Source organism: Larus michahellis, chromosome 1 (genome assembly GCF_964199755.1).
Source record: "Larus michahellis chromosome 1, bLarMic1.1, whole genome shotgun sequence".
In the NCBI taxonomy this organism is placed as follows: domain Eukaryota; kingdom Metazoa; phylum Chordata; class Aves; order Charadriiformes; family Laridae; genus Larus; species Larus michahellis.
Genome location: NC_133896.1, coordinates 93,581,939 through 93,608,560, shown reverse-complemented (window position 1 = coordinate 93,608,560; position 26,622 = coordinate 93,581,939). Strand labels below are relative to the sequence as shown.

The window sequence follows — 26,622 nt, the reverse complement described above, 5'->3', positions numbered from 1 at the left end:
ACATCTTTTTCTTCCATATTAAAACTTAAGTTGTCAGTAATGAGAAGTAATTTATACTGAAAGATAATTTGAAAGCTGGGCATTACACGTAGTGCAAACTACAATCTTGCACATCAGTTTGGCATTTTTTTTTATAGTGCTTATTTATTTTTTAAAAATCTCTTAAAACCATGATGTTCTTCAATATTTGTATATACCTTTTGAATCAGAAAGTATAATTGTGTTTGTTTCCCTCCTCCAGCTATTGATAGGCTATGAAAATGGGACTGTAGTACTCTGGGACTTACGATCTAAAAGAGCTGATCTGAGAGCTTATTACGATGAGGTAAGCAGTTTCCATTAATTCAGAAAAACTGTTATTCAGCAGTTTGTTGTATGTTTTATCAAGCAGATGGATATTTATCTTAAGGCATTGCTTGTTCTGGAAATACTGTTTGTGCTATGCTTTTGAACGAGTTATTGACAATAGTAATCAAAACCTCAAATCTGTAGTTGTAATACATGAGGCTCTTATGAGCGTACTACAACACTGAGTCTCTTCCCCTTGTTTCTGACAAGTTCATCAGCTTCTATGTGGGAATCCTTAGTTGAACAGAGTGTAGTAATGAGATAACCTGAGATATAGCTACATTAGGAATTCTATAACTATCTTTACTGAGTATTACTAGACCATTAATTAGAATGAAAGACAAATTATTTTGTTTGGCTATTGATATTACCTCGTACTCAAGATCTGATTAAAAGAAAAGATTTTCAAAATTGTATTCTCGTAGTTTTATCAGACAATTGCCTCTTGCCGTTTGTAAGCAGATTATATAAAACACGGATGCAGTTCTTGTATCAAGAAATAGGTGGTTTCAAAAATAGATATATTCCTAGCGATTATGATTTTAGTACCAGTCCTAGGAAAAAACATCCTTTGTTCTGCCAGCCCTTCTGTAAAGTTCACCATGGATGAATGTGCATGCAACTACAACTGAAGGTAGAAAAGGACATTTTCTTCAAAGTGATCCAGACAATAATTGGTTTCAGGTAGTTCTCTTTCCTTCTTCATCTTGTCACCTTATTACATGTAAGGAGTATACACATTTATTTTCATGCTAAGAAGTAATCTCAATATATCCGAATCCTGCATTCTTTCATGCCTGTTTTCACAGACACATAAACACTACACTGAGCTTCGAGGTTAAGATTCTGAGCGTCTACGTAGCAAATGTTCTAAAAGACAGGGTAATTCAGAGTTTAAACAGGCCAGCACATAAGCCTCAGGATATGCCCGCTAAATTGTCTCTAAGTGACAGTCTGCCTGTGCATACTTGTGAAATCACACCTCTTCTATGACTTAAGGCTGGGCAACTTTTTCCTTTTACGTGTCTCCTGGGGAGGGTCTGTTCACTCACTGTCCTCTCTTGTGCTCAGAATGAGACTACATAAACTAGGGGCTTCATAATACTGTTTCCATTATTTTATTTTATTTTTTGCTTGCTGAGACAGAGTGGTTGAGTGTTGAAAATTTCTCATACAATTTAGTTATTCCACATTTTTCCGTGCTGTCCTAAGGAATTTTTTTTGGCCTTTTTATCACTCACGTGCTCTCCTCATTTGTGGTTACTTGCTGTGTCATTACTCCACTTTGTGCAACTTGTGGTGGCTTGGTATTGGCCACTGAAACAGTTACAAGATTCTTCTTGCCTTTAAAAGGGTTGTGTGACTCGCCATTGTACTTTATTCCAGACTTCCAGGCTCCAGATTGATAGTGTTCCAGATCTGCTAGGATTCCCCCAGGGAGCCTCTAAAAAGGGTTCCTTTTTAAATCCTGGGTTATATAGCTTTTGTGAGTCACAAGTGATTAGTCCGGCATGTGCCACTTGGTATTTGGCACCAACCCAAGCTCTCAAACCTAAGCCTGTTCTTACAGATTGGTCGCCTAAGATCACACTCCAGAAAACATTGTTCCTGCCCCCCTTCACCATTGTATCTGGACTGATGCAAGGCTACTGTGCCCTGTGATGTCTGACCAATGTTTTACTGTTGTTCTGGCGCTGAGCCAGCCAGTCGCAATTGCAGGGTATCTGTGAGGTCTCAGATAAATAGCTGTAAATGTCCTGTATCTTCATTGAATACCAAAGTGCCTCTTTGAGTGGGGTCTGAATGAAATTAATCCAGCCTCATTTTTCTTACTATCATTACGCTTTCTTTAGCACCAGTTTTGAAACTAATGTAGTCACCCTCTTTGGTGAAAGAACTGGAAATCTCATCTAACTGGACTACTTCCTCTCCTGTCATCTTTAAGGATCATCAGATGGCACGATCTTTTCTGGCTTATCAGTGAAGCAGATACTTCTGTTTAGTATCAAAAATTCCTCTGGCACCAAGCTTCTCCATTAAGGGGCACTTGGTATGTTCTGTGAGAAACAGCTTATTTTTTTGTCTTTGATGGATTGTGAGTGTTCATCACCAAGGCAAGTTCTTTATTCTCTGTAATCTTCTCATATAGATGTCCAGCTTGGTAATGTCACTCAAATGTCAGCAGCCTCAAGACTCCATCCGAGTACTCATCCTTTCACAGGATCAAGCCTCAGATGGATTTCTCCTGTGTTACTGCTGACAGCACTGGATTTCAGTCTCCCCAGACTGGCTGTTGAGAAGGAGGCTCTGTGTTGTTATTCAGATCTGTAGAACCTCACTGTGCAACACAGGAGTGAGAAGTTAACAGCAGATATTTTTTGATACAGAAGAGGAAACAAGGCTGGTAACTGATTGTCTGTCTACCAATCTAAATATTCTTCCCTTGTAAGTTCAAGATGGAGACTATATCTGCCGACATTCAATTGTTATAGAGAGGAATAGTTTCATATCTCATGCATTTAAAGATATTTCTTTTCATACAGCCACAAGAAAAGCTTTAATTTCATTGGCAATGAGAACCATTATTTAAAAGGTCTCTTCCATTCAATTTTTTCACTATGTTGAGTGTTGTTTTTTTAATTGAGGTCTTAGAAATAGAGGATGCCCAGCTCGGATGGCATAGGTCCTCTTTATTTGCACACTTGAACAGTTGCCGTAACAAAAGGATCATCAAGAGGTAATGGTTCTCAGTCCACTAGGACATCATCACTGTGAAATCTTGCCTGTCCGTTCTAGGCTGCATGGCATTGTGATACCAGTGCGATGCTTTACTTCACATAAGCCTTGCAGACGTGGGTACGAGATACATGTTGCAGACATCTCCTCAAAATATGTGTGATGTTATGACAGGGAGGTGAGTTGTTTCTTACAATATTACCAGGATCCGCCCAATAATTGCAGAAGTATGCCCTTGCATTTTGCTTACCGTCCAGGTTAATGTCATGGAACATTGTTCCTAGAATAAAGAGCTCACTGAGACAACCAAATAACTTGCAACTGGTGCAGCTGAAGACTCTGACCCCTGTTCACAGGCCTGCAATTGCAGCATTTACAGCTGCATTCCTTACTCCATCTTTGTCATGCTATACTTCATGTCTTGAAGACGGGGAACCTTTCACAGAAAGAACATGTCTGCTCATTTCAAGTTAGAGAGGTTCTCACCAAGGGTAGGAAGAGCTGTACAAGTTGCATTATCTGGAACTTCTCTGCTTGGTGTTTTTGTAAGCCTGTATCTTCCCTTTAAAGCTTCTCCCTGATACTTATGGTTTACTCACCAGAGCTAAAAGTAGTCCTGTCTCTCTTTTAGCCCCGAAGTTAGAGACTGCCTCAATTCATCAACTCCTGACAGAAGGAGTTTTTCTGTATTCTTCTCTACTGTGTCAAAGGTTCTCAAGAGAATAAAATGTTCTTGCTTGTGAAATACCTGGTGCCAGCGTGGAGCTTGAACCTGCTGCTAAACAGTCTTGTGTCTGCTCTTCAGGATGTCAGCTGCAAAATTCTTTGTGTGATGATGATTGTCATCTTCTCAGTAGTGATATGTATGAGATATTCAGGCCCTTTCAATCAATGCTTCTATATGATGCCCTCTATAAAAGACTTTTCTTGCAAGCCCTTTTATAAAATCCTTCGAAAGTTTATTTCCATCAATTTCTATAAAAAGAGAGCACATAAACAAGCCAGATCCTTCAAAGGATTCACAAAGTATTGTTGATAGTTGGCAGACCCCAAAAAAACAGCTGTCTTCATATGCAGACTGTATAAACGTTTGACAGGTTGTATCAATGCACATTCAGAGCTTCTTGAAGCATAGTCATCGTCTTTCATTACAACACATCTACAAAATGAACCTGCAGAGTTCACAAAGACATTTGCCAAATGACATCTCTCTACTTTTATCAAGCACTATGCCATTATGGAAGTATCAAATCTGATGTGGCCCTTGCTGTAATGGTCCTTAATGGTAAGATTCAAGCAATAGGATGAGTATGATGCTTTTTCAAAATATGGTTAAAAGTGGTCCTAGAGTCCCCACGAGTTCTTTTCAGTGGAAGAGGTTTGTGGATGGGAAGGAACTGAAAGGGTGTTGGGCATGCTTAATTTTAGTACATGCTGAGTATGAGAGAAGGTGGATGCAACCACTGTGGGTATTGCAGAAGGAGAAACATACCCAATCTGGAGTGATATACTTTATGTACATACACTGTGTGAACATTCACATGAGTCACCCACCGTGATGAACTCCTGTTCTAAGCAAATAACTGCTCCTTTTTTGTGTGGATGCTAAAGAAGTGTATCAGAATGCTAGACATTCTAGCAGAGAGAAAATTAGGGACTTGTTCAGTGCCACTTTTCAGTATTAGTCATGACCCCCAGCTGAGACCTTCAAAAGCAATTTGAAGTATTTCTTGCCCATTTTGGGGCAAAGTCTAACAGGTAAGTTTGAGTTGCTGCTATTCCAACTGTCTGTGACAGGAGCATTCCTCCTCAGCTCCACTCAACAGGAGGTTTATGCTGGCAGGTGGCACCTAGCAGCTGAGAGGCAGTTTAACAAGCAGCTTGGTACAATTTTCAGCTGCTAGTTACTAGCTCCTGCTCAGACACAGTTAGTGACTGTAACCATGTGAAATGTTTCTGTGTCTGACAACACATCAAAAGCAGATTCAAATTTGGCATGATAGCAAGCATGAATGAGCTCATGTCAGAATTATATGCACGAGGATAGACATGCCTTCAGTGTAAGTGAAGCAGCGCTCCCCACAGATCTAAGGTTCTCACTACCTGAGGACAATGGCATTGGACTCTGTATGAGCCATCTTTCCGTGTTATCTTTTGTTGCTTTGGTTATAGTTTGGTATCTTACGGGTCTTTAAAAGGAATTCTGTGCCAACCTCCCTCTGGTAGGTAGAAGTTTGAGTGTCATTCATATCATTTGAAGATAAATATCTAGAGTTCAGTTTCTTCAGCTCTGTTTGTTGAGTTTTTATGGGCATGACTAGCTTACTAGTGTGTTAGCAAAGCATTCATATACAAGGCATGTCAGATTCCTGTTAAAACGTAGGAGTCATCTCAATGCAAAGGCTCATTTGTGTCTATGCTCTCCAGCCTCAGGAGCTGAGTAAAGTCGCAGCCTTTTCGTTGGTTCTTCTGATATTCCCTCCAGACCATGAGCTGTTACCAACCATAAAAATCAAGATACTTATTAAAAGAGGTAGACCAACTGGGGGTTTTGAATAGTGACCAATAGCACTTAGGTTTATTTCTTGTCAGCTTAAGCAAAATTGATATGGAGAGCTCCAGTGCCGATTTATGAATAACCAGGCATGATTTTGACGAGAATAAATTGGGTAAATGGCCATAAGCAATTGTAAGTGCATTTCCTGGGTTGCAAAAATGGAAATTTATTAAACTGCATTGAAAAATAAGACTCTTGTATATACATATACATTAAAACATATTGTTAGCTGCTATTTGGCAGCTAACATTTCTGGAAATGGGTTCAAGAGAAAATCCTGTGAGTTTGTGCTTCTGAGGGGAGTGTTTGAGAAACTGTGGTATACAATGAAGCAATACTTTGTTTTGTCAGAAAATGGCTTGTGTTAGTTTCCAGCACAGACCAACGAAAATGAAGAACTTGCACCATTATCCTTTCAGCTCGTTTGATGTAATTATGGATATTTTCGGTCAGTTCGACTAATTATGCATGAAATACTAAGAATGGTCTATTAATTAAGTGTTGCTTTTTGGCATAAGTAACATTCATCACGTAGTACTTGCGTTGTGTACATAGGAGTATGGTATTCCTCTTCTCTGAAGCACTATCTGTTCCAAAAGTATCTTACATCATTGTTAGGATAACGGAAATTAACAAAATTCCTTTATCAATGAAACAATCTCTTGATCTTGGTTTTATATTAAACATCCCAGATTTCTGTATACTTGCTCTGAAACTTAAGTATATGGGGGGAAAATAACTCAAGAACAGAGTACTATTTCTACTTTTCCTTAATAGTCCTCTGGGGAAGACTGCGTGTGTTGTATGTTACCTGTAAAACTTGTCACACAGAATTTCCTGTATGTTTGCCAGATGAAACACTTCTAAGAAGAGCTATCAGACATATTACAATTGCACTGTATGTCCCTTGTTCTTCTATTTTTAGCGTAACACCCTGTTCCTTCAATTTTTTTCTGATTCAGTACAGGCTTTCTTATATTCTTGTGTTATGTTAGCATTTGTAATGAATTGTTTTGCTTGACGAGCAGTAGGTGACAGCCATTGGTTACTAAAAAGTGCTGATAATGGACTTTAGACAAACAAGAAGCTTCCAACCGTTGATAATACCATGAGATTAATATAATCCAAAGTCATATGTTAAAATATCATTAGTGTAAACACTGTATTCCATTTCTGTCTCAAATTTTTCTTTCATTTCTGTAGGCTATTCATTCTGTTGCTTGGCATCATGAAGGGAAGCAGTTCATGTGCAGTCACTCCGATGGCAGCTTGACCTTATGGAATCTCAAAAGCCCTAACAGACCATTCCAGACCACAATCCCACATGGTAATTTTCATAGTTAAAACATATAACTAAGAAACAATACAATATCCTCCATGTTATTTGCTAATATCTGTGTTTATTTCATTTTTTATTGTAGCCCAGATCCAGAGTTGCTTCTTGCATAAATATTTTAATCTTTGCAGCAAAGTAGTTGCAAAATACTATAAAAAAAGGAGAGCAATTTCTATCAAACTTTTTTTTTTTATTTGGTGTCGTAAATACCTCTTACTGGGTAATGTTGCTCTAATGTCTTCTTTTATCCAATTCATCTTAATAGTCTACTGCTAGTCTTTGACACCCTCAGGCTATGGCATTTTCACATTTCTTTCTTCTATATTTTGTACTTAGGCGCTCATACGTGCAGTTTTCAAGAAGTAATATATTTTGCAATCTCTGCCATTACAAGCAGTAATATATCTTGTACAAGGCACTGTGTTGCTTGTTATAGATATGGTACAAGGCTTCCCAAGTCACTGCAATGAAGAATTTAAAGGAGACATATTACGAAATGGCTGTATCTTTTATATCTGGCATTTTATGTGCCATTGCTTTCTATAAACAAGGTTAGAAGGTATTAATTCTATTGCAAATCAATACGTTACCAACAAGCCTGACTTATGGAGAGGGAGGAAGAAGGGGAAGGCAAGATCTATGTAGCCCAGAAAAGCTTTTGCATTTTCCTATATTTCTTAATTCCTTTTATTTTATAATTTTAGTCATAGAATTGTACTTTATGTCAGAAGGGACCTCTCAGAGGTCATCTAGTCTAACCCCCTGCTCAGAACAGGCCTGATTAGATCAGTTAGCTCAGGGCAATGTCGAGTTGACACTGGACACTTGAACACTTCCAACAACAAATTGTGCAACCTCTCTGGGCAACGTCTTCCAGTATTTAATGACTCTCATGGTACAAATTGTTTTGCTGATATCTAACCAGAATTTCCCATGTCTCAACTTCAGTCCTTTGCCTCCTGTCGTGTCACTGTGCACCTCTGAGAAGAGCTTTGCTCCAGTCAGGTGGTTGTTGAAAGCAAGCATAGGCTTTCCAACGTAACAAAAGCAAAATTGTTATTTTTTTTTAGTTTACGAGTGACTTTTCTCTGACAGGAAGGAAGGAAGTGCTGAGGCATAATTAACCAAGAATCCATGAATTTCAACTGTATGCTTCATTTAATTTTATCACTCAACTAGTTACATTCCAGAACTTGTAACATTTTGTCAACAAAAAGAATTGAGTTAATCTGAGAATGACTTAGGAAAAAATTAAGCTGTTTATGGTCGTAATATGTTCAGAAAAAAGGTATACATTTGGTCAAATTAATTAATTATTAGTTAAGAGTCATCCTTTTCAGTAATCTGCATGGTTTTTAGATGTCTTTGAAGTGTGGTCTGTGGTCCTTTAGATGGATGTGGCAGTAAAAATATAAAGCTGTAATAGAGGTAATTAATTTATACAAATATGTATTTTACAGAAATAGGAGGTAATACTCATCATCTTCTGTAGCTTTAAAGTTCCATTCTTTTACTGCTTATGCAGTTGCTTCGGTGTGTGTGGTTTAGTTTGATAGTTTGTTATCATGATGTTTTAATACTGTTTTCATCTTCTTTCTTTCCTTAGGAAAAATTCAAAGAGATGGGAAAAAACCTGAATCTTGTAAACCAATTCTTAAAGTAGAGTACAAGACCTGTAAAAACAGGTATGTTTTTAATTCTCTAATTAACTCAATGTTACACTCCTGAGTTAAAGTCATTTTAGAATCTTTCCCTCTTTCTTTTTGCAAAGCTATTTATTATTATTTAAAGGTACTAAACCTATAATGTAAACTTGTATGTACTATGTAAACTTATAATTACTATGTTGATTTTTTTAATACAGTGAACCATTTGTGATATTTTCTGGTGGATTGTCATATGATAAGGCTTGTCGAAGACCAAGTTTAACAATCATGCATGGGAAAGCAATTACAGTTCTTGAAATGGATCACCCTATAGTTGATTTTTTAACTCTTTGTGAAACCCCATATCCAAATGGTGAGTTTATTAAGCAAAACACATTTATGGAAAATATAAATGAAGAGATCTTCTCTCATAACTTAATTCCAGGGACTTCCATTCTCACAATTGTCTCCATCTCAAGAAAACCACATCACTGAAAGTAACTGGAACTTCTTTGCATTCTCAATATAGGAAGCAAGTCGTGAGTGCATAAATCTCCAGATGTAAGCTTGAAACACGTGGGCTAGTGTGATGAAATATTGCTATTAATCAAACACATGTGGTTTTATTTCTGGCATTTTTCATGAGGCCGAAAATCTACAGATTGCTAAATTATTGAAGATTAAACTGTCACTTTTCTGCGGAAAAGTTCTTAGACTTTAGCCTGAATTGAACTGTTAAAAGTATTTTACTGCATATCGTGGGGCTGCTATATTCTGATGTACGTTCACAGAAAACTCTAGAAGGTAAATTAAGAAAAGCTGCAAGTCAAAAAAACCCTAAGTTTAGCATTTTAAGCCCTCAAGCAGAAAAGTAAAACAAATCCTATATATGTAGCTAAATCAAACGCGTATTAAAAACGCTTAGAAAAGATAAAGTGTATCTTTGTTTCAGCCTTGCTGTTGAAAAGAGAGCCATAATTTCACATTTATATTTTTTAAAATAACTTTTATGCTATGTAAACTAATGCCCCCTACGCATCAACGGAAGGATTTGTTATTTTAATTGTTTATTTTTGTTTAACCAAAAAAGCATTAAAGAAAAAAACAAACAATATAATCTTCTAAAGAGTGTACAGGAGGAAGGAGTGTGTCAGTATCTGAATTGAACACAGCAGACTTACAGGATTCCTTTGAAATATTCCTTTGGAGTTGCTTTGGAAATGAGGGCATTGAATATCATCAAGTGGACTGGACCAGCTGTTCACAATCTGTTTTTGAAGAAGAGGTGTACACAGTAGAACTATTACTACTGGACAGCAAAAATACATTTTCTGTATATTAACTGGATTCAGCAATGCAGTGATACATAACTTATTCATATTCTGTTTCTTTACTTTCAATATACGATCATGCTGGCATGCTATAATACGCCAATTGTGTTTCTGCTATGCATGTTGGGCAATAGGGCCCAAAAGTCGTTTCTCAGTTCCTGTCTAGCCCTGGTTTGCAAATATGTCTAGTTTGTGGATATGTCTAGGATTTGTGCTTTTGTTTAATGTACTGTGAATGTTTAGAGAACATAAATATGACTTGCTTGTTTAAAATGACTAATAGGAGAACTCCATGTCTTTTATCCTTGATTCCTTGCTTACAGAATTTCAAGAACCCTATGCTGTAGTTGTGCTTTTGGAAAAAGATCTCATTGTTGTTGACCTGACACAAAGCAAGTAAGTATGAAGTCTTATATGAAGTTAGTTGTATATATTAACTGTCCAGCAAATTATGGTAAAAATCCAAATGTTATCATGCAATGTCATTTTACTATGCAAAATCATTCACTCTTGGTAGTAATTCACTCTATATGTTTACCTCCACCTTAAGAGCTAGGATCAGCTAATCAACAAGAACTTATATTAACACTTGTTCTTAAGTTTGGGAATACATCTAAATCTGCAGTCCCTTTGTCATAGCTCTCAAACATTCACTCAACATAGAACTTAAGTAATACTTGGTCACATGGTGAATTATTACCTGAATGTATGTTTTGGAAACCAGATTGAACCACTACTTCTATGCATGCCTAACTTCACCAGACTCCACAGGTACTACCACTGAAGTATTTACTTAGTATCTTAATAAATAATGGCATTGGTTTGTAGTGGATCTATAGGATTATTTCATGATCCAGTCACTGGTTTAAATGACAAATAGTACCTTCATATCAGAATCAATGTTCATATCAAGAAGGAGCTATACGTCATGTAATGAAGAATCCAATTCTTATTTATTTTGTTCTGCCTCCAACACTAGCAGTAATGTACATCCACATTCACAGTGATATAACTAGGAACAGATTTTGCCCTTAATGTCTTGAAACATTTTAAGCAAATCATATTCTGATCTCACTTACTTCCAGGAATAATTCAAATCATCTCAGTAATATGAAATGGATGTAACTGAAATCAGAATCGAATTTCCTACATTTTTGAATTGTGAATAACATTGTGTAAAATGCCAGAAGTGAGGCCTTCAGACCCTCCAAACTGATGGAAGTGAGAAATAAACTGAGATCTACTTCATCTGCTATTGCAATTATTGTTCATTGTAGAATCAGTAGTCTACCAACCCAATAAGCTACAGTGTTCAATATAAAATCCACAGTTGTAGAAGTAGTTCTTAGGTCATAGTATATATCATATCCATGAACCCAAATCTTCTAGAAAACGTATCACTTCTGTATAAATGAGATTTTGAGATGTTGGGGAAAATTGGTTCCTAATCTATTAACCTTAGGAACCATTCACATGTATGGCTAGTTATAAGAGGATTCTTGTCACAGCAATGGAAATTTTTTGTCCTTATTTGAGTAACTACACATTATTATTGACATTAAAAACAATACTGGTGTTTGAATAAATAAGGGAAAATGTACTTTATTAGCAATGATTTTACTTAGATTCTGCTATGCACTCTAATATAAGAATATGTTTTCTTCTATGGCTCAATGTGTCACAGGTCTTCTAATAAATTGTCTTCCTTAACTAGTTTTCCAATCTTTGAAAATCCGTATCCTATTGACATTCATGAGTCACCTGTTACCTGCACAGAATATTTTGCGGACTGTCCTCCAGATTTGATTCCTGTGCTCTATTCTGTAGGAGCAAAACATAAAAAGCAAGGATACAGCAATAAGGTAAACGAAACCAATATTATTTTTAAACAAATAAAGTTAGATGTGCAACCTATTTTTTGTAATGCCTTACCAAAATATTTTAATTTTACTTCTTTAGTCATCACTTTCAAGTTGATCCTACCAGAAGCTTAGCAGCATGCTTACAGCCTAGTGTTTGCCCCTCAGAAACACCGTCACTTAAGCACAACCATTAATGACTGTTACCTAGGACTCAATCATTAGGCTGCTGGAGTTATGCCAGATCAGATTGAGGTAAACGAAAGCCATCAGTGTACAATTCAAATTTGTATGGATAAGTTATGTCTATCAAAGAAAAATGAAAAAATTACAACTGAAAGAAGTTAGCAGAAGAGCTTCAGCGTTGTTCAGAACTTCAGAAGTTGAGGGTTGACAGCATGTCTGTGAGATTTTTATTAAAGAGGGATATTAATAATTATTTTACTGAGTTACCAAAGTCTTAAGGTAATGCTTTTAGAAATAAGACAAGCTGCAGAAATAAAAAGAGAAAATGCAATTATTTTATAAATTTCAAGCAATAATCTGGTTTACATTTTGACTGGAACTAATCCATCATAATAAATAAATTAGAAAAAATACTGGGTAAACAAATCAGACATCATCAGTTTTCTATTCATAGTAACAGAAGTATGCTCCTTGGAGCTGCCTTGTTTTCTATGAACTGAGAAACTGGGCCCTATCTACTTCTTTTGGATCTTGATTCAGCGAAGTACTTGAGAAAATTTTTTTTTCTCTTCTTTTAATTTGTCTGCTTATCTGTCCTTACCTTATGTACATAGTTTCCCAAACTTTTCACCACCTACCTGTATTCGTTGCACACTCTCTTGTCCCCTTGCTTTGTTTGTGCACATATAAATATACACTCTGAATATAGGTAGCCACTCATTTGCCACCCACCCATTTCTGTACCCACAAGTATCCACTCCATGTATCCACACAACCAATTTCTGCTTCTGGGTTTTTTCCACCCACTCATGCTCTGCACACATCCCCGCCCACTCTGTGCACACGTCATCCTCCGCATCCTGTATCCTGTATCCATACGTGTCAGCCTTTAGGCACAGACCAGCATTTCGCTCTACCAGCCTAGACCAAGGAAGAAAATGGGAGTCTTGCCACAAGTAAACAACAAGCAGAGAAAAGATGATGATTTCATATGTTCTGTAAAAGTTGCGTGCCCTTATCTCATATCTCATGGCATCATGCTCAGCTATTTGTTTCTGAGCCAGCTTCTTCAGTAGTCTTCATCCTCAAAATAGATTTTCAGTCTATTCAGTGTCCTATGGAAACTCCAAGAGTCAAGCAATCTGAAAAGAGCAGCAGAACTCTTTGTTACTCCTTCCTCTAGTTCCTATTTTGGATTGTTGAGTGTTACCTGTACAGAAATATTTTAAAAACATAGAACTTTAACTGATAACATAAAAATGTATTATAAATATGAATACATATAAATAATGTATTAAGTTTCAAAAGCCTTAATTGATAACATAAAAGTGTTAAGAAGCTTTAAAAGCCTTGAATGCTACATGGTTTTGTTCCTTTTATGAGTTGTATTTCTTTTTGGAAGAAGATGTTGTCTACTGTTGAATTTTAAAATTAATCAAGCAAGATTCATCAGAATAAGTTCTGATCTCTCTACTCTTGTTCTTTGTTTAGGAGTGGCCTATTAGTGGTGGAGCGTGGAACCTCGGAGCTCAGACATATCCTGAAATAATTATTACAGGGTGAGAATGAAACTGAGGATTGGTACTTTTAAAACATTAGTGTCTACAGCTTTTCATTGTTGGTTAGCTATAGATAATAGTTGACCCTTCACAGAGTATACATATCCTGGGGTCTTCATCTGAGGTACGTCATTTTTTTCCTTACATAGAGTCACCACAGAAATTCCCATTTGCTGTAGAAAATAAAGCTTTGTACTCGGGGATGAACTACCATTAAAAATTACTATTTGAGGCCCCAGTGTTAGATGGCGAGTCTATGTACTTGTGAAGGTGGGGTCTTTGGAAAGGAGTATCCATTGCAAGAGAATGTTTTGACCTTGAAGGACATAGAGAAGAGCATTAAAAATGGAAGCAGCTGTTCTTCTCTAGCTGTTGTCCTTTGGCCTTCCTGAGGACTTTGTATCTGGGGACAGTTTGGGAATTCATTTTAATACCACAGCATTAGTGAGAGTGTGGTGCACTGGGATGTAGTTCACCTTGTGAGTGAAGAGACAGCCGTATAAGAAAAAGGTGTAGAAAGGCTCAGATTGCAGGAGAAGCTCCATGAGCGCTGCCTGATGGATTTTGAAGGGGCCATGCTGCAAACCAGAAGTTATTCAGCTATGATGCACTCTACGTTTCCCTCTGGTTTCAGCCATGCTGATGCTAGCAATATATTTGATAAATTGTTATTATCAATGATGCTTCACACCTGTTTTTAAAAATAAGATTATAATGTGTGCAATAGTACCAATAAGGTGATGAAGGGACTATTCTCATTTTAAACATTAATGTCTCCTTTCTCCAGCTTTACTTCAGGGATGATTTTACGTTAACAAAACGAACACAGCTGTAAGGTATTAAGGAAAACAAAGTTACCCTTTGTCCTTTCAAAGTTTGCTATACAGTTTTAGAGTGCAGAAGCTTGATGCTGGCCCACTGTAAAGCCAAAAGTTCCGTAACTGAAGCTTGTCATTTGTGTGGAAATTAACTTCTTGCTGTTGCGATCTTAAAATTCATTGGGGGCTTAGTTCTCTGTAGGAAATGCTTGAAAAAGTGTGTTATGAACTTAATCAAACTACTAACAAAATATTTTCTTATAGTTAGTATATATATCATTTTTTATTTTCAGTAAGGTATTCAGAGTTACTATGTGAGCAAAATACGGTTTTCCTGCTTATATATATCACTCACTGAAAGTAGATGTTTTAGAATTGCATCTTGTTTTAACACATTTAATTTTTATATTTTTTTAAGCCATGCAGATGGATCAGTAAAGTTTTGGGATGCTTCTGCCAGTAAGTTTCTAAAGTTCACTTTTATATAATGCTGACAAATCACACACGCATCCATATATATATATTTATATATATATATAAAAACCATGATATTTAACAGTATGAGTAGTAATATCTGGGATGATATAATTAGGAATAATGAGGTAAAATTAAGCATTTTTTTATTAAATTAGGGGGGAAAAAACACTGCTAATGAGATGTATTAGACAGAAAAGAGTTAAAGTCTTTAAGAGGAGTAAAAAATCCAGATCCAACATACCAAAACCTATGAAGGATGAAGTTTTGTTAAAAAATCCCTAGGGCACAATTTTCTTGTGTATATAAAAGAGTGGGCTCAATTAGATCTAATATTCAGTTCCAGTTGCCATGTCTCTTCTATTCTGGGTACAATAAAGTCTTTTCTACAACTAGGTAAAAATAGAATATTAAAATACAATAATACATCTCAATACATGTCTAATCTGGTGAGGGTGGAGATGACCTAAATCTTTTCTTGTCCACACTCAAGTTCCAGGAAATAATTGGGAAGCATTTCCATTCATCCTAGCAGGTGAAAGCTTCAGAAAATACTTGTTCCATACATTCTAGCTATAACTACACATACCAAAACCCCGCATTTTCCCCTACAGAAAATACATATGATTATGTATTAAAATATGTGTATACATATATTTATTAAAAATAAACATACATTTTGGTTGAAAGCTAAAATATTCCGGTTCAAATAACGTGACTGTGCTTCACAAAAATTGCAGTATTGCCTTGTATCCTGTCTCTTCTGTGGTACAGGGATGTCTGGGTAGACTATCTCTTTTATGAGTTATCAGGCTCTTAAAGAAAAGAGAGTGTAAAAGAAACTTCTGTATGAAACGTTAGGCAAAGAGAGATTTAATTTGACCCTAATAACCAGTCTGTAATGGTCACCAAGAACACAGAGTATGCAATACTTAAACTACATGCTAGTTCCACGTTGTACCACAGAATTGTAATGATTAATAGTGCTACCATTTCCAGCCAAATATGGGGAATGTTTACAAGATTTTAATGTCAGCTGAACCCGATGACTTTATCAGGTAGCTCTCTTCTTGCATAATACCAAATATTTTCACTCATGAGGATGGACAATGACAAAATGAGGATTTCCAAAGCCTCATTTCACAAAGGAATTTTACATAGACTTGTTAACGGAACGGGACTGTGAGCTGGTTTTTTGTTATATAATTTATCTATTCAGAAATGGAGGAAAAATAGATACATGCTGCTTAGCGTTTGCATCTTCCAATATTTCCAAGTTATGGTGAACACCAAAAAGAAAAACATTCAAATGATGGCAAATGAGTTTATCTGCAAAGACAGAAGTTTGAGAGAGCTTTAATAAGAACAAAAAAAGAATGACTTTTATTTAGAGAAGTAGTGTGAAGCATTAGACCTTGTCTTGTGCATATTTCATTATATACTTAACACTCTTGACAAGAATGTGCAAATACAGGTATTAAAGTTAGGGTGAAACAACACAGACTGTTGCAAGACCCCAACGCATTTATTGTATACACTGCATAGGAACCGGTGTGCTAGTCATTTCTTCTATAATTCTGGCAGCAATGGGGAAAGGAAAAAACTTCCCGTAGGGAATATAGACATAACCCGCTCATCAGTACGCACGTGCTTCAACAGGAATTTTTCTTAAAGGTAAAAGCTTAGATGATTGTGAACATTCACAATCCCTGCAATAGGAATGGTACTTTCAGTGCATCTCTGATGTCCTGGTCTTAGTCCTGCTTTTCAGGGCATGTACTGCGTTACTGATACCATACTTGGTACTTTTTATTTCCAAGGTTTTAATTACCAAGTTTTATTATTTTCAAGGTCTTAACATTTTTAATAGCGTTCAAATTTCATTTGAGATTTCATAGCAAACATCATATCCCACTGGTATTTGCAAGCACAAAATACTTTGCTTTTAGACATATTTTAATTGTGTAATTTTTTACCTGAATGCACAGATTTGTGGGAGACAGGGAATTGCTAAGCCACTGCAGCAGGTTTCCAAACATATATTTGCTCAAAAACCATTGCTGCAGATGGTACCTAGTAACTCATAGACGCGTGGAGAGTCTTACCTTGTACTTGTGCTGTGTGATTCTGTAATTCTTCCAGTCCTAGTATGCACGGACCCGTGATGTCTGGTTTGAAGTGCCACTCTAGATTTACCACTGGGACTAAGGGCATCCTGAGGCCTCTTCCACCGCTACAGAGGGCGGGAAGAATTATGTATTCATCACAGAAGCACTTGCTGTAATTTGTGAAAATTTGGTAGCGTTTTATATGCTAAAACTTCTAAAAATATTTTTTATATATATATATGTAAATATATATATGCGCTAAAACTCCTGGAATATATCTGCACTGCAAAATGAAAGTGTAATTTTGCTCTGTTCGTCATCTGGTTACATAACTAAAACACTATTCTTTCATCTTTTTGTTGTGCTTGTTACACAAGCTAGCTAGACTCATCTCCCACAATTACACTAACATATGTGACAGCTTTGCCTTTATGTACATACAAACCATTACAGGTGCTGGGCTTGACCGACTTTTTCTGCCCTTATGCACTTATTAATTAATGCCACTGATAAATCAATTTAAAAGTAGTAAAAAACAGGAAGGAATGTCAATAGAACAAAATGGGGTTAATTACAATCCCTCCTTTACCTCCAGAATTCACTGCAGTGGAATTCTAGTCTTGATAAAGGCTTCTGGATATAAGGTTTTGTATACAAGTATAAATACAGATACGCATATTCGTCAAGAAATTCAAAACATTTTAGAACTCCTGTTCGTTCAGAAAGTCTTTATGTTGCCAAGGCCACCAGAATACTTTCCTAATGTTTACTCTTGAAGTACCATACAGTCTTTACATTCTATCAAGACAATAACCTCAGACAAATGAAATCTTAGTTTCACATCTCATTAGGAAAATAGCAGCATTATCAGAGCCTCTCTATAACATTGAGTATAAGCTATATAAGTATGGACATAATGGTTAACATCCACCTTTGACATCCTGTCCCAGAAAGTACTAAGAAGTATTTCACAGACAAATATCCGTTTTGGAAGTATTAGATACATATCCTACCAATATGGCATACCAGAATAATATCTGTTATTGTATGATACCCCTGTTTTTCTCCTCTTAGGCCTTCATAAGATTCTTTGTTATGCCACAACTGAGAAGCAAATGGGAACTGAGGAATTTTATAACTGATTTGCTTCGTGTTAATCAGTATTTTTTATATGTTTTAATATATTCCAGTTACTCTACAGATGTTGTACAAATTAAAAACATCAAAGGTCTTTGAAAAGCAGAAAGTAGGAGAAGGAAAAGCTACAGCTGAGATTGTGGAAGAAGATCCTTTTGCTGTTCAGATGATGTACTGGTGTCCTGAAAGCCGAATCTTCTGTGTGGCAGGAGTTTCTGCATATGTGGTTGTTTACAGGTTCAGCAAACATGAAGTAAATACTGAAATTGCAGTAAGTCCTTCAAAATTTTAGTCTCTTATAAAAGAACATAATTTCTAAATCAAATTGCCTTGCTATGTCTGTGCTCATATACTTGAATAAAATTAATATCAGGCTGTATAAATACAGATTTAGGGATATTCTGTTTTAAACCTTTTGAGTGAAATCTTGATCCTACCTAAGTTAGTGACAAAAATCAAACTGAGGTTTTGGAAGCCAACTCTCCACTTTTTTGCTGTAATAGTAACATACAGTACAGATTTCAGCCATAGTTTGCTTTTAAGACTTTATGATACAGCAAATCTCTGTTGTACTTACCTACCTGGTAAGAAATATTGGCTGCTGTATGTTTTTGTTAGATAATGTACATTGTGTACATTTATAAAAATGCTCTTTTTAACTCAAGTATTTAATCTCTTTAGTTTATGTTCATAGTGTCTGCACAACACAGGGACTGAAAATTATCACTGGCTTTAACAAAATAGATTATTTTTTTCTGACTTTGTTTCCCTAAAAATGGACATGATATGAAATGCCAGATTATTTATGGCTAAGCTTTCCTAAGCTTTCTGTTGCTTTATCCTGTTCAAATACTCCTTTTTATGTCTTCATGTCTTAAGCAGTCACCTTATTTCAGGTAGAATCACACAGCTCGTGTTCTTTTAGCTGCAGTGCAATCACCTTGTACTTAACCATTGTTGTACAGCAAGTAAGACTTTAGCTTAAACCTTGCATTTTTGCACAGGAGCCACAACCGTTACTAACCACGTGGCTGAACAGCATTTCTAATGTAAAACATTCTTTCTTAAGTCTCAGAAGTTTAACAGGAGACTGCTCTTAAGGCAAAGCCAAACTAAACATGACTGCCCCTCCTTCAGGCTGTGGTGCTGGAGAACAGTTTGCAACTCCAGACGCTCTCTTGCCAGAAACTATTTCTTTGTGTCTGCCAGCTCTCAACAAACCCCAGGGGCTGAACCAAAATTTCCCTTTCATTTTCCACTTTCCCCAATTACAGTTCTTTTCCTTTTCACGCTATTTTAATGTACTTCAGAAAGTTTATAGTTGTAGGCTGGCAAAAACATGTGTCATTTTTGGCCTGTAGCCATGTGCCATCTGGTAAGGAAAGTCATTACCTATAGCTGTTCTGTTGTTTTCCTCTCATTTTTTTCCCTCAGAGGCAGTTATTAAGCTAGCTGAACGTATCGTTTCAGGAAAGTTTTAAAACTAATGAACAGTAATTTCATGTTACTGACCAGCTCATAATACTGTTAAAATTACTACATTTCAGTATTCCTACATTGTTCCATAGCAAATGCACCTTATCTTTTATTACCTATCATTTAATTTCTTTATTTTCCTGTCTTTTACTTTTGTGGCTGAATTGCATCAGAACTGGTATTTTCTAAAGTGTTATAATATGTGCAATTTAACAGTTTCTCAGATTTTGTCTGTAATTAAGAATCATTTACATGAGGAATTGTTCTCTGAAGAGTTGCTTTAATATTATCTAATCTTGGTGGCGTAGTCACTGAGTTCCCCTGGGTTTTGTGCGTCTCTGAAATGGGCCTCATTTCTTTGTTTCCACATTTTTACTACAGGTGTTCAAGTCTTCACTCTTAAATGTTGGGAGTTTTTTTAATGAAAAGTGTGGGAGTCTTTGTTGGAATATGTACCTGACTATAGGCTGTCTGGCTTTGTCTATACTGAGACTGAGCTGGTCAGTCTCAGGATTTCTTTGCTACCTGAGGTCAGCCCAAGTTCTAGCACTTAGGGTCCTCCCTTCTGTAGCAGCCAGCCCAAACTCACCTTGAGTTCAGTGTACAAATCCCAGCATTTTAAGGACCCCATGCTGGTTTGACTGCCTGACATTGGTCTTGTCTTGTTATTGCTGTGGTAAATGGGAAGCATAGAGGCTACTTAAAGGTTTCTCCATGTAGCAGGGAAGTCTGCTGCTGAATATGCCTTAGAGGCATAGGCTGTGCCTGGGATTTCCTCAATAGAAGTATTATTTTCATCATTCCATGTTGGATTCTGGAGGCAAGTAGTATGCATGAAACAAATTCTGCTTCATATCCAACCTTGGAGTCCTTGCTATGCAGTTATGTAAAGAGCATTTGCCGTTGTTGTTTTCTTATCTGAATCTACTCCATTGGATACCTAGGTATCTATTAAATATGATCACTTTCTCAGTGATCAGTCCTTCCTCAGTGAAGCTCCTCTTCAAAGCTCTTGAGAAGAAACATAAGAAAAAAGTTTACACCAGTTTGAACATTGAAAGGAGAACCAATAAGCCTAGTGATGGGATCCTCAAAAAAGGTCTTTATCATGTATCAAAATAAATTTGTACAATAGGTCTGTATCCTTTCCAAGGTCCAGTCAAAGCAGGGACCAAAACATAAAAAAAAATCAGTCATGTTGTTAGCCTAAATTTTTCCTTCTCTCTGCAAATGGATGATAGCTAGAACATGACAAAATGAGTTTTAGTAGAAAAAGGAAGACACAAAGAAAAACATCCAAAGAAGAATGATGCACTTCTGACGCGGCAAGCAGAAGAACATACTCTTCAACATCTACTCCAGTCCTGCATGAAGATTAAACAGCATTATAAATTGTTTTGGTCAGCAGCAATTACCTCCAGGAGATTAGATTTTCCTGAACTCAATATTTCACTCATTAGTCCTTGAAGGCAAAACTTGTCCCTTGGTTTCTTTAGCCGATTCAGGCAAAAAAAAAAAATCCATGGATTTTGCAAGGAGAAAACAAAAGTGAAATTTTGAGAAAGGACCCTTTCTCTTCTGGTTGAGTAGAATCACTTCTTTCTGAAATCTTATGCGCTTTAACACAGTGGTTGAGAAATAGGAGAGCCTTCAGTACTGATTTTTATCTCCCAATTCTCATAAAACAGGTATTTTCTTAATCTCCATTCTGGTACAGATGATGTCTCAGTGAGAAATCACTAAGATGGAGTTTGCAGTGTCTACACCTGCAATTGCTTCTGATGACTTCAAGCTACCAGCACTGAAATTACTATTCAGTTAGTAATCCAAAGACCTTATCTCTTTGAGGGCTGTACATTATTATTTGTTCTTCTCAAAATGGGGTCTCCTTGGACAATTTGTGAGGTAGAAAGAATTGCCCAATGTTTACTGTGATTCTTTGAGACGATTACTTATATAGGTTTGAGCTCCCTGTCCTGTTTCCCTTGTGTTTTGGAGTCTTTCAGTTAAGGTTTCCTGAATTAGTGGGAAGAATTGAAAGGTGGTTGGCCCTGGGTGGTCTCCCTTTCCTTATCTAGAAAGCCCAGAAGGAAAGCAAAAGTTAACTGGTTTGAACTTTGCTTTCTAGAATCCGTCAAACTCATGTTCAGTCTGAGGAATATGGAACTCTCTGTACTGTTATCTCTGATTTCCTGAACCCCACATATGGGCAAATGAGGTTTGTTCATCAGTACGCCCCACACTGTCAGCCTCCTGCATACTGGCTACTGGCTAAAGCCTGTCTTGTAGAGACTCTGCTGCACTAGCAATAAGGAGGCAGAGTTGATGATCATTCTTTTAATGAGTTTGTTTAGGAAAAAGATAACAGACAATAGGCAGAAGATCTTCAAGACATTTATCCTGAATGATGCCTTCTTATGCTGAAATATTATTTATTTGGGGGTGAGTGATTAACTTCTCTTTTCATAATAAATTCTGGGAAGTTTTATTCTTGCCTTTCACTTACAATAAGAGGCTTGAATCAAAGTTAGCACTGGAAGAATTTACCTACGTATTTCTCCATCAGCATAGGGTGGATGACTAGTTCCTATCTGATGTTGCTGTTAGGCTGCATAAATAACAAATGACAGTATTCTTTGCCTGCAAATGATAATGATAAATGTGGGGGTTTATCTTTTAAAAAAGGCTTACTGATACTTATTTGAAAGTAACAGAACTTTAAGCAGCTTTCTTTATTAAATTGTAACTTACCTTTTTATTTATTTAAGTCATTAGAAGTACGACTTCAGTATGAAGTAGAAGATATCATTACTCCTGAACCGGAAATAATTCCTCCATTTCCAGATGCCTCCTCCCAGCTTCCTTCTTTAAAGAGCCTTTCAGGCAGTACCAACACTGTAGCATGTGAAGGAACAATGAAGGATAGTATCCCATGTCTTAGGTAAGTCTATGCCATTGTTCAAAGATTTGTCTTTTTAAAAAGCATTCCTATCTATCTGTCGTATTAACAATCCATCAACTATCAAGAAGAGGTTAATCATATGTATGCAATACAAAATGAGAAGAAAACCGAATATGGAACAAACAAAAGAATTAAGGCAAAATAATTAACAAGGGATTTTAAAAGGCTAGAAGTAATTATGGAGAAGATAAGCTGTTACAGTAAAGATTTGATACATACAATTTTCCAGTATGATCTAGGGGTAAATCTTCATCTCATAGCCACAGGTCTGAGTGAAATACAAGCACTACAGAATAAATCAAGGAATTTCAGAGGAACTTTTTTTTTTGAGTTCAGAAAGAGACTTCCATAAAGCAGACATGTGTAAAGCTTTGCCTCCTTGATTAATTAGTATAACACTAAAATCTTTCTTTGTGAAAGAAGTACATGCATTTTATGGTATGTAAGGGGAAACAATGTTCATATTCATGAAACAATCTTTAAAATATATAGTTATGAAACAGTTGCACTGTGTGGAAGTGTAGGTATCTTTAATCTTTACAAAGAAGCAAATTGTTGTCTGCTAGAGTACACATTGCCACTGTTTGGAGTAGATGAATATGTTCTTACTAATGAGGTGGATAAATTATGGGTTTGAATAGTTTCTAAACAAAATTCTGTACAAAACTTCATAAACCATAATTTTCCAGCAATTATAGTGCACTGCTGATAACAATTGCTCTCATTTTAGTGAATTCATTATTATTTCAGTCTAATTATTATTAAATATTTTAAATGTCTCAATTATTTCAAAAGCAGTTGAAATGAACATTCCCTGACTTTGTACATACTTTGGCCTATTGAGCTCCTGAAAATAGCATTAGCATTTAAAGGCAATATCATAACATTGTTCTTGTAAAATTAACACTATTTTTTGGCATCCTGTTCATTTGTCCACCTCATTCAGTCAGGCAGTTGAACCTCAGACCTCAGTTTAATCATTAATATAAACCATGAAAATCAATAGAAGAGACAGAGAGAAGTTATTAAAAAATTCCCAATGTGAAATCTGTTTATGAAATTGAAATCAGCAAGAATGCAATTGATTATTTCAGTGGATAGCATTTTCCCATAAGGGATTCTTATTTGATTTGGTCTGGGGAGGAGAGGAATTGTTGATGTTGAAGGCAGAAAAGCTGTAATGAACCAGTAGAGGTGGTTAGTTTTTAGAAGTTTGCCTAACTTCATATAATCTCACATTAAGCTGGCCAACTAATTTTTGTCCCATTTTACACAAAGTAAATGTAAACTTATTTTGACAGAGAATTGATTTTTCAAATTCAAAGTAATTATACCACTAGAATTGCTGGCATACTCCCTCTTACATTTGTATAAAAGTATACTGTGTACACTTTCATCCTTTTCAATATGGAAAGACGTATAAAAATCCACAATTTTCCCCCAAAGCCTAACCAGGTCTACATTCCTTGTCTGTCAAAAAACTTCTGTTCTAGGTAGAATTATGATGATAAAATGAAAGTAGTGCTGGAAACACAGAAAACCCAGTAGAGACCTGGATGATGCTGTTGACTTTTTGTGCAAGTCATTCAGGTGGGCAGCAGTACAGAACCTAAGATACAGTGACAATAACGTAAAGCTGCAGCCACCTACACACAGAGCGTGAGTGCACAACTTGAACTATATTGACAATCCACGTAAAATTTTATATACAGAGTAGCTTTTAATCTTGGCTCCATTGTGTTTATTTTCATAACAAGGCTTCTCAGCCTTGTTAGGGCAAATGAGTGGCACTCCACACTATATAATTTTTGCTAGTCAGAATGACTAAATGTGTTTGTGTCAGCAAATAGGTACTAGAAAGAAAGTGATTGAAGGGGCTGAAGTGATAAAAACTTGTTATTTTTCTGAAAACCAAAGGTAAATGTTACCAAGATAGGCAAGCAGCAGTGTGGAGTAAATATTGTTCTTGCTTATTTCAGAAGATATTATCATGAAATATGCAGCTATAGTAACATAAGAAACTTATGTATTTGTGATTATGCAGATAAATATTTTTGATGTAAATACTGTCATCAAACCCAGAATGTAAGTTTGTTCCCAGACTTTTAGTATCATCCCAAAATTAGGTCAATCAAGGGTTTTGACAGTAGCTCCAAGTAGCTCCAAAATGATAAAGAACTGTGATTATCTCATAAAGAAAACTAAAATCCAAAACTTTGCAACAACCAAATTCAGTGTTGCATAACAAGAACATGTCAAGGAAATCACTGAAATATCTACATTCCTTCTGTGCTTACTCCTGCAGTCTGTTTAGGCTTATAATATAAACACTTTAAAAAGAGCAATCCAAAACAAGGTGAGGAAGAACGAAAGATCAACTTTACTGTTCAAACAAGATTGTTAGTGAAACGAAGGAAACAGTTCAAACATCCTTAAAGAGGAAGGTGTCACAGGAGCATGGGAATGACGAATTGAATCATGAAATCTGAAACTATTTTATTCCAGTCTTACAGTCTTTCACCAACTACAGCTTATTCTATGCTTAGAGAAAATGCCTGTGAAATAACATCCATCTTACCAAAGAAGATCCTCAAATTTACAGTGAAAAGTAGAGAGAAAGGTGTTTGCCTTTCTTGCTCAGGTAACAACAATCTGAATGAAAACTTAGAAGGCACTTCAAGTTCTCTAGCTTTTTAAGCATATTGTACAAAACACAATGGAAAACACATTGGAAAATATCAAAATAAAAATCATAATAAAAAGATCATAATAAAAAGATCATAATAAAAGCATGTTTTAGAAGATCAGAATTAATTCCACAGCCATTCTCAGGCTCACAGTAATTTGTTTAGAAGAAGAAAAGGGTAAACACATTGCCTCAACAGATATTTGTTGAAACTCACCGTAGCAGTGTGCTTGACTTTTTTCCCCCACATCATCAGTTATCCATTAGAAAATATGGATGGAGAGTACATCTGCTCAGCTGAAAGGGCATTAGTCTTAAATCTTGCATCCTGGAACTCATTTACATGTTTTATATTTTTTATAACATTTTTAAGGGCAGGAGCTGAAAACTGAAAATGGGGTGCAAGATGGAAACACTACCACTAGTATGCTTCTTCCACAAAGACGTGGAAGGGCTTCGTCACAAGGATACTCTGGAGGACTGTTTGTATGAAATATTCAGCTTCTGCTTGCTGTCAAATTTCTTTGAAAAGAATCCATCTTCATTGTATACAACTCTTGTTCTAGTTTCAGTTTTTCCTGGTCTCAAAAGACCCCTCTCCTTTAGCAGCTTGAGTTCACAAATGTTCGTCCCTTTGTTCTCACCACAAATACTTCTGGGTAATCCAGGGCTTCTCTAAGCTTATGGATAGTGTCGCTTCAGAAATGCTCATGGATATGTATTTTATGAACAAAGGAAAGGGCAGAACTTTAGCACCAACAGAACAGGTAAGAAAGTACAAAACTTTGAGCAGAGGTTTGCTATTAATAGAAAGCAGCAATATAAAGCTATTGCCAACTATGGTGGGTTGACCTTGGCTGGCTGCCAGATGCCCACACAGCCACTCTGTCATTCCGTCTCCTCAACAGGGCAAGGGGAAGAAAATAAGATGAAAAAGCTCATGTGTTGAGATAAAGTTGGGGAGATCATGTACCAATTACTGTCATAGGCAAAACAAACTGAACTTGCGGAAAAGTAATTTGATTTATTGCCAATTCAAATAGAGTTGGATGATGAGAAACAAAAGCAAAAATTAAAACTCCTTTCCCCATCCTCACTTTTTCCCCAACTTTGCACCTTCACTTCCAACTCTTCAACCTCTTCCACCCTGAGCAGCACAGTGGGGATGGGGAATGGTGGTTGTGGTCAGTCCATAACAGCTTCTCTCTGCCACTCTTTCCTCCTCACACTTTTTCCTGCTCTGGTGTGGCGTCCCTCCCATCGGGTACAGTCCTTCAGGATAAACCTACTCCAGCATGGGCTCTCTACAAGTCACAGTTCCTTCAGGAAATATCCACCTGCTCCACAACAGGGTCCTCCAAGGGCTGCAGTGTTGATATTGCTGAGGGGCTCAGTTGTGTCCT

General features: G+C 36.5%; 1 protein-coding gene across 8 annotated transcripts in view; it reads left to right on the top strand.

Moving 5' to 3' along the window:
* STXBP5L (syntaxin binding protein 5L) overlaps positions 1-26,622 on the top strand; it is a 205,921-nt gene that overhangs the window by 116,445 nt on the left and 62,854 nt on the right. For all 8 annotated transcript variants that reach the window (XM_074593571.1, XM_074593588.1, XM_074593561.1 and 5 more), the window contains 10 exons: positions 242-325; positions 6,845-6,968; positions 8,584-8,662; positions 8,842-8,996; positions 10,278-10,350; positions 11,669-11,816; positions 13,491-13,558; positions 14,795-14,835; positions 18,149-18,366; positions 22,340-22,512. In XM_074593571.1, coding sequence (XP_074449672.1) covers positions 242-325; positions 6,845-6,968; positions 8,584-8,662; positions 8,842-8,996; positions 10,278-10,350; positions 11,669-11,816; positions 13,491-13,558; positions 14,795-14,835; positions 18,149-18,366; positions 22,340-22,512 — 1,163 coding nt within the window. The remainder of the gene's footprint in view (positions 1-241; positions 326-6,844; positions 6,969-8,583; positions 8,663-8,841; positions 8,997-10,277; positions 10,351-11,668; positions 11,817-13,490; positions 13,559-14,794; positions 14,836-18,148; positions 18,367-22,339; positions 22,513-26,622) is intronic.